Raw genomic sequence first — 9,339 nt, forward strand, 5'->3', positions numbered from 1 at the left:
TGATTCTAAAAAAAACAGAAATTGAAATTGCAAATCCATCTTTTGGAGCAACAGGTTAATGTCAGCAAAACCTTTGCAACTGCATTAAATGCAAATTTTGTAGTTTTGTTATTTTTTGTCCGTTTCTGACACTGATACATTTTAAATGGTGAATAGTGTAAGAAGTCCTCCTAAAGAAATATTCTGGGAAAATGTTACTTTTGTACAATTTATTATAGAACATATTCTGTTCTCAAATGTAATTTGATGTAATAAAACAGACTCTTAAGTCAAAATTATTTTAATGTGTTTTATTTAATCAGAAACCCCCTGAATTGATCTATGAATTTATATATTTTATAGGGAGTTAAATTAAAAGCGAACCTGATTTCATAAGGCAGAAATACCAAAATTGTCAGAAAAAGGTGTTGCAGATATGGTCTCGGATGACCTTTCCATTCTCTGGACCGTGGAAGCAAACAAGATTTGGCTGATCATGAGCCTTAGCATGGCCACTCGTGTTCTTTTGTGGGCACTGTTGAACTCTTGCTGCTTGTCAGTGACTGGATTCGGGTAAGGGGTCATCAATTACGGCTTGCAAGGGTAACCACTGTCACCTAACAGTAAACCATCTTCCAAGGACTGGTGTTGGTCATTTAGTCGTTGGCCAATTTTTTAATCCCTAAATATAAAGTTGTTATGGGTGCTGCGTGGCCATCGTGCTATTATGTTAGTAAACGTGCCTAACATGAAACCGAAAATCGGTGATGTGACCATTTCTTACCTATGATATAGAAAAATCATCTCAGTTTATAACAACGATGTACTGCAAAGAGAAACAACAATAATTGCGTCTATGATGAACTGGAGTAACTGATAAAAACATTTAATTTACTTGGATAACCTTTTCATTATTTATTTAATTTGTGTTTTAAATGTTTTGAAATTGGGAGACTGTATCATTTTGAAATCCTTGGTGACTGTTGCACTCTGTTGGCCATTAGCTGTGCAATATATTCACAAATATCCCACTTTTTTTGTTGTTGTTTTTTCCTTGCTTTTTTCTTTTCTTACACTGTGTCGCTAAAATATTCGTGTAATAACTTTGGTTAATTTTTCTAGTGTGTTTGCAAACCAAACTCTACTCATACTATTTGAACCCAATAATTGTCATTTATTTTGTTTTCAAAAAAGTTGTCAATTGGGGACAGAATGTATGTGAACCGAAATGTTTAGCAATATACAAACAAACAATTTATACCCTAAATTCCTACTTAAAAAATATTTTTATCACTTCTCCCATATCCTGAATATGTGAAACTGTAATCTGTTAACTCCCAACAATGCAACCCCATAGCAGCTGTTTTGCCAGAAAACTCAACCTAAAACCCTCTATTAGGGGAGTACCCCTCCCTGTAAAAGTTTATTAGACAAATTTTATGCAGCACTAACTATGTATTTTAAGTATTTTACCTAGCTTTGTGATTGCAAATTGCTTGCACATTCATGGAATGGAACCCTTTACGATTGAAAAAACGGTTTTTTTTTCATGTGGTGCCTGAATCTTGATGTGAGTGCTGTCAACACAGCCAATCACCCCAGGAAGGAAACCCCCAAACCCCCAAACCCCCCCCCCCCCTTTCATGTTTGATCGGTAAAAAATAATAATCACGGTCGCACTTCCCCCCAACCCATTCATGTTCACCACAAACGTGATGCAGTTGTCCAATCCCGGTGCTCAGTACAATACAAAAGTATCTTTTGTAACCAACTGTTGATTAAGTAAGTTTTGACAGAGGCAACTAATCAATTCACGTATACCGAAATACACAACCATCTTCAATTTAACGAGGGCTTCATCAGCCCTTGTTGATCTATTAGCCTTACAAATGCTGGAACTGTCCCAAAAGTGCAAAATGATCTTATTACACCAGGGTGGGTTGTTCAAAGCTGGTTCAAGATAACCCAGGGTCAGTGTGAAATTTGAATTCAGATCTCAAAGCTTTAAAAAAAAATTGTGCTTATCGGCCTTTGAACAAACGAACCTAGGCTTGAATCTTGTCCATGTTATTCATTTGACCAACCTAGATGGAGAAAATAATGATCATCAAGACAGTGCTACATTGCTCATCTATAATTTAACCAGTAGGTTATTTTGCAAAAAGGAAACTGTGCGATTATCGGAGGCGAAAGAAAGAGTCGAGTCCAAGTATATGTTTAAAGCTATATATTTAATGAGCAGAGGAGCTCACAAGAGCAGGGCCTGAGGTCAACTGAACTGTTGCATAATCACATTAGGATATTTATAAGTCAAGCGCGGTTGGTAGGTAAGAGGATTAAGGGCTAATCCCACATCCCCCTTTCTAGACATTTCGATACTGCAAGAATGTCTCTGTGCAAAGTCTTCTAATAATGGAAAGCGAGTCTATTAAGTAAGTTGATCATGAAACTAATAGCAAATGTTCATTCAGTCCTAATCAAAACCTAATCTCTTGGGCGGGTTGACCTTTCTTCCGGAACGAGTAGCGGTTCCAGGAACGGGAACTGGAATGGAAGACTTTTGGGCAGACATAAAAGCTTCGTTCTTCTCTGCCGGAATAGGTGGCTGATCCTTGGACGTTTCGGGAGGATCAGGTGGAGGGCTTTCCGTTGTGTACTTTGCTTCTTTAGGATTTGGATTGAGTTGACGTCTGTTTCTTCTAACAGTTGCGTTGCTGTCAGTGTCGAGGTAGTAGGAACGTGGCTGTGGTGTTTTGGATACTACTACCGCGTTCTCTTTGCGATCAGGGATGTAAACACGATCGCCTGGCGACAGATTACTGAGCTCTTTAACTGCATGTCGTCGGTTGTACTCTTTCATTTGCTCGGTCTTAATCTTGGCTTCCTTTTCACGCAATGTCGTTAACTCTGGCCATTGCGGTGTTAGTTTAGACGGAGTAGTTGGAAGGGTGGTGCGTAGTCGCCGTCCCATGCATAGTTCGGCTGGGCTGAATCCGTTTTCCAGTGGAGTAGCTCTGTAAGCGAGTAGTGCTTCATACGGATCGTCAGATTTGGTAAGGAGGTTTTTAGTTGTATGCACCATGCGTTCAGCTTCTCCGTTGCTTTGTGGGTATTTTGGACTGCTTGTAATGTGTGTGAATCCCCATTTTTCTGCAAATTTGGCGAATTCCGCTGAGGAATACTGCGGTCCGTTATCGGAGATCACGGTTTCTGGAATTCCATGGCGCGCGAAAATCGCTTTTAGGTGATTGATTACTTCTTGAGAGGTGGCTTTTCGAAGTACGCCAATCTCGCAATACCGCGAGAAGTAATCTACCACGAGGACAAATTCCTGTCCTTTCCATTCGAATAGATCGGTTCCTACTTTTTGGAATGGACGCTCAGGTAACTGTGTAGGAATCATGGGCTCTGCACGATTAGTTTTCGTCTTGATACAAGTAGGGCATTCCCTGACAAGATCTTCTATCTGCTTGCTGAGATTCGGCCACCAGACACCACTTTTCGCTCTTTCACGGCATTTCTGGATGCCTTGATGACCTGTGTGTATCTTGTCTAATACATCGAGTCTTAACACTGAGGGAATTATGACTCTGTCGTCTTTCATTAGGATTCCCTGCTGAACTGTGATTTCTGCCCTGTACTGCCAGTACGGTTGGAGTGAACAATTCAAGTGATGTTTCTCTGGCCAGCCTTCACTGCATAACAGCTTAAGCTTTGAACAGACTTCGTCTTCGTCCTGATGAAGGCGTATTTCTTGCAAGCGGCGCTCTGTAGTTGGCAGGCATTCTACTATGTGTGAGACATAGAGGTTTAAATCTTCGTTAAGTTTCTTCTTGTCCTTCGTGAGACTTCGGTGAAGTGGTGCTCTTGATAAGGTATCAGCTGTGGTGAGGTCTTTTCCGGGTACATGGACTATTTGGTACGAGTAGCGCATAAGTCGCATCCGGAACCTTTGAATACGTGGTGGCATGTCCTGGAGACATTTTGATCCTAGTAACGGCACCAACGGTTTGTGATCCGTTTCGATAAGGAACTCTTTACCGAGGACAAAGTCGGCAAACTTTTCACAAGCCCAAGTAGTTGCGAGTGCTTCTTTCTCTATCTGAGCGTATCTTTGTTCAGTAGACGTCATAGAGCGCGAAGCGTAGGCGATTGGCTTCTTTGAGTCATCTTCTTGGACTTGTAAGAGGACTGCTCCTAATCCATACGACGACGCGTCTGCAGATATAATAGTTTCTTTATTGGAGCAGTAATGAGCGAGAACTGGCGCTTGAGTCATTTCTTTCTTCAAGCGAGTGAAAGATTCTTCTTGAGCTTGACTCCAGTGCCATTCGTTCTTGCTTGAAAGAAGATCGCGAAGAGGCATAGTCTTCTCCGACAGATTTTCGATGAACTTTTGTTGGTGGTTGATCATTCCCAGGAATCTCCATAGTTCTGCAACATTTTGCGGTTTCTCCATCTTTTCAATAGCTGCAGTCTTGTCTGGATCGGGGCCTATTCCTTGAGCGCTGAGACTATGGCCCGCGAACTTCAATTGTTTCCTTGAAAATTCGCACTTCTCTGGGTTCAAGGTGATTCTTGCTCTGATCAATCTTGTTAAAACTGCGTCAAGTCGTTCATCATGTTGTTTTTGCGTCTTTCCATGCACGAGGATGTCATCCATAATGCATATGACTCCTTCTAAACCTTCCAGCTCGTTTAGCATTCTCTTTTGGAATCGTTCTGGTGCTGATTTCAAACCGAAGGGGAGTCGCTGAAAACAATATCTGCCAAAGGGAGTCAGAAATGTGGTCAGGAGTTGAGAGTTTTCTGCTAGCTTCTCCTGCCAAAAACCGGAATTTGCGTCAATTTTTGTGAACACTGTGGACTCTCCAATTTCACCTAGCAAGGCTTCAATCTTTGGAAGTGGATACGTTTCACGGCAAACGTTTTCATTGAGCTTTGTCAGATCCACACATATTCGGATTTTCCCGTTTGGTTTAGGTACTGTCACCATTCCAGCGCACCAATTTGTAGGCTTGTCAACCTTTCTGATTACTCCCAACTTCTCCATTCGGGCAAGCTCTTCTTTTACTTTGCTTTTCATTGGTAATGGAACACGTCGTGGGGTCATGATGGCAAACGGTTGAGCGTCTGACTTCAACTTGATTTCATATTCTCCCTCAAGTTCTCCCAGTCCATGGAACAGTTGAGGATATTTCGCTTTAATACTTTCTTCGTAGCTTTGACTTTGGATTTCATTGATTCGAGCCAATAGATTTAGCTTTTGAATCGCTGGCTGCCCCAGAAGAGGCTCTTTTAGGCCTTTAACAACGTAAATATCTTCGGTCACGCACTTTTCTCCCAGGGATAAAGTGTCACGAATTGTCCCTATTACACAGAGACCCTTGTGATCCGCTCCAAAGAGTCTTTTGGAGGTGTAATGTAGTTTTCCTAAGTTGCATTGGCGAAAGACTTCTTCAGGAATAACTGTGACATCTGCGCCGGTATCAATCTTGAAATTTACTTCGGAGTTTCCTATCGATAGATTTGTACGCCATTTCTCCGATGTTTCGATTGTGTTGACGACTTCGTTGACGGTCATTACAGAGATATCATCTTCTTCCGAATCATCATTAACTCTATGGACTTGTTTTGAGGATTTGCAGACCTTGGAATAATGACCCTTTTTGTTGCATGCATTGCAGGTAGCATCTTTGGCTGGGCAACGCTGAGGAGGGTGACCTGGCTGAGCTCCACATCTGTAACACGATGTTTTCTTTGCTTTCGAAGAAACTCCGTAATGCTTGGGTTTTGGACTTCGACGTTTGTTTTCTGGAACTTTCCTGTCATGTATTGCCGATATGTCAGCGGCACTTGAGGGGTTTTGAAGAATTTGATCATGATGTTTCGTGATTTCGGCGGATTTAACTTCTTTAATTACCTGATCCAGAGTTAAGTTGTCATTTGCCATCAATCGACGCCTGAGATGAGAATCACGCAAACCAGCAATTATTTGAGTGTGCACCATTTGGTCACGAAGGTCCCCAAAAGAGCAGAGGTCGGCTCTTCTCTGAAGATCTTCAATTAAGGTGAGGACAGATTCTTTGTCTTGCTGAAAGCGTCTTACGAACTGTGTTCTCTCGAAGACTAAAGCAACTTTTCCTTTAAAATGATCTTTGAATTTTTGTTTGACATTCGCGTACTGGATATCTTCACCTGACAGTTTGAAACTATCATAGATGTCGGCGGCATTATTTCCCATTACGTAAATAAGCGTATTGATGCGCACTTTATCTGACAGCTCATCACGTTCCGTAGCTGCTTCAAATAACTCGTAGCGCTTTATCCAGTGGTCCCAATCGTCTGTTTTGGGATCAAACTTAGCCGGAGGAGGAATATTGAAATTTGCTGCGGCCATTTTTACGCTTCCACTTTGTGGGTTATCCGTCTGTAGTGAAGCCGTTGAAGAACTCGGTTTCACTGGGTCTGTGGGTGGTGACGTGACTGGCGTGCTTGATTCCTCGAATATTTCTTCGTTTGGATCTTGAGCGTTTGAATTCATTCACGCGATGTGAAATGAGGTCGGAAACAACTTTCTTTTCCGCTACTTCTTGTTCCTGCTGTAGGATCCCACTTCTGACACCATGTGCGATTATCGGAGGCGAAAGAAAGAGTCGAGTCCAAGTATATGTTTAAAGCTATATATTTAATGAGCAGAGGAGCTCACAAGAGCAGGGCCTGAGGTCAACTGAACTGTTGCATAATCACATTAGGATATTTATAAGTCGAGCGCGGTTGGTAGGTAAGAGGATTAAGGGCTAATCCCACAGAAACTGTTCTTTGCGTTTACTTTTTTTGATCGGAAAACAAGTAGATATTGACCAAAATCTGCTCGATTTATGATATCCTAAAAAGCATGTATTTGGAACGGAGATAAATATCGTGATGTTAACCAATGTGCTCGTTGTAAACTCTAGTGACTTGCACGCGCTGTGTGATGGTTTGACGGGAGTTTTAGTAACGTTGAGGGAGAACTGCTGCATTGTGGATAACAACATACATGTTTCTGTTTTATGAAATGAGTTCTCATGTCTTGTGGATAGGCCATCTCAGTTATACGAAAAAAAATTTACAGCTTGCATGCTCAAGTTTACATCTTACTTACATTTTGAACCACGGGACATTGTTGTCTCTAATGATACGTGAAGTTCTTGTTTCTCAAAGTTATAAAATCATCAAATTATAAACCCTGTTAAATATTATTGACAATTTACTTGAGGAGCAAAGCTGTATGACACTTTGCAAAAGTTTTTTCAATCACTTAGAGGTTATACTCACATTGTTTAAAGGATGTATTGCTCTCAACATGAATCTTATTTTTTCTTCAGTGAAATTTCTCTTACATAATTTATATTGGTGGCTTTTCGGTAAACTGAGAACTTTCCCCTTCATCCATAAAGACGATGTTTTAACTTCAGTGTGGTAAGAACTAAGGAGTACTTCACACTGGACAACTGGCCATTCGCACCAAGTTTCAACTGACTGAATATTGTTTCAAGTGCACCTCCATTTATGCGCAGAGGCCACATGTAGTACGCAAGGAAGATTGTAGTAAAGTACTTGCAGAACTCAGTGAAGCCATAACATATGAGTCGTGTTAAATCCCATGTCTACAGGAAGTATCAAAGATACTTTTTATTAGCTTGTAATTGAAGAAGAAATCTTAAAATGACAGGTAGAAATTCAGAAAGGAAATTATTTGCAGTTTGCCTTCAAATCTTCCTAATTTCAAGTTGGTGGAATAGCATTGATTAGAAAGCGGAAAGTAGCCGGTAAATGCGAGAGAAGAATAATCAGACTGTCCAACAATAAACTTGGGAACAATTATCTCCGATAATTTATTCGAAAAGGTTTCAGTCCTCTTTGCTTGTGGTGATCTTTTAAGGACTCATGTTTACCTGTGTGTCTTAGGCAATTTGTGCGCGAATCTTGCTAAAGTTTACTCTTATTCTGATGAGTATTGTGGCGCAATTTGCTTTGATGTCTGTGGTAACACGACAGCTGTTAATTCAGTAATATAAGCAGGAGCAGCTCAGTTTGCATGTGAAGAGTTACCCGTACCCTTAAAAGCAAAACAAGTAAAATATTAATTTCTTTTCCTTGTGTTTATGTAAACTTTGGCTTTGTCTTTGTGAAGGTTGCATGGAGAGATCCCAAAAAACATCATGTTTTGTGATGGTAACCTTAAGTTTATTCAATTTGCTAAGCAGGCGAAAGTCTCTCAATACCACATTTAGATAAATGCGTCGTAGACCAAGCTCGAGGTCAAGATATCTGGATAGTAGCCGATTTATTTTTTTGCGTTTTTATGGATCTAGACGACGCGAGATCCATTAAAAAACGAAAAGAAAAAGAGCGAGGCTAATATCCAACCATCTTTACCGAAAACAAGCTTGGTCAATAAAGAATTTATTATATGGAAAAAAGATTTCGCTTTATTAAGAATCAAAATTGACTTGTTTGTTTCGAGAAGCGGTAGAGAAAGCCAACTGTGTTTGTAGCACAATAAACTCACTAGAGTGGTTTATGATTTCTTTGTTTTGACTGTCTCTTGTCACTTTTTGTGACTCCATCGCCGACGATGGTATTGTTCACTGGTTACTATAAACCACTCTTACGGACAGAACTTTCCATTTAATAACAAAAGGATATAACAGGTTTATGTTTTTTTAATCAGTTCACGGATACTATGGGAGTTTAGTAAATTTGTCTGATTCGCAGCTGATTGATAACGTTTCTTTACTTTTAATAAAGCGGCAAAAGAAACGCCATAAGTTTAAAAATTTAACGTAGGTTTTGCTTTAGGTTTTTCATTCATCGATGGACAGAAACTTTAAGAGCTTAGTGTAATTGCTTTCATCAATATTATATGTCGCATAATCCTAGGTTAAACAATGGATTGCGACCCCCTCAGATGAAGATTAAATTTTAAAGCGTGAAAACTCACCACAAATCATTCCTAGAGTTGATTTAGTCGAGGATAAGTGCAATTCCCCATGTTCTAAACGAGTCAGGGATTGGGTTCGAGTTGGGACCGCAAAGCATCTATGGATTGATTGAAGGGACAGACGAGTCATATTTACAAAGTAATTCTGAAATGCCTCACTATAATTGTTGCGTTCCTGGCTGTACAAACAGCTTTAGGAACGCTTCGCATCTGCATTTCTACAGATTACCGAAAGATGAGTTTACCAGAAAGCAATACAAAGTCATTTTGAAGAATGATTCGCTAAAATTGGACTCCACAAATACTCGAATTTGCTCAGACCATTTCGAAGGTGGCGAGAAACTCAGTCGAGCTCATCTGCCGACTATATT

General features: G+C 40.3%; 1 protein-coding gene across 1 annotated transcript in view; it reads left to right on the forward strand.

The window, feature by feature from the left end:
• The first annotated feature begins 9,118 nt into the window (after positions 1-9,118).
• The window catches only part of LOC149042891 (uncharacterized), a 1,753-nt gene continuing 1,532 nt past the window's right edge, over positions 9,119-9,339 (forward strand). Inside the window, exon 1 of the mRNA XM_089212104.1 lies at positions 9,119-9,339. This exon is cut by the window's right edge and continues 1,532 nt beyond it. Within this exon, the coding sequence (XP_089068230.1) occupies positions 9,119-9,339 (221 nt within the window).

Source organism: Pocillopora damicornis, chromosome 7 (assembly GCF_964200805.1).
Source record: "Pocillopora damicornis chromosome 7, jaPocDami1.2, whole genome shotgun sequence".
Taxonomy (NCBI): domain Eukaryota; kingdom Metazoa; phylum Cnidaria; class Anthozoa; order Scleractinia; family Pocilloporidae; genus Pocillopora; species Pocillopora damicornis.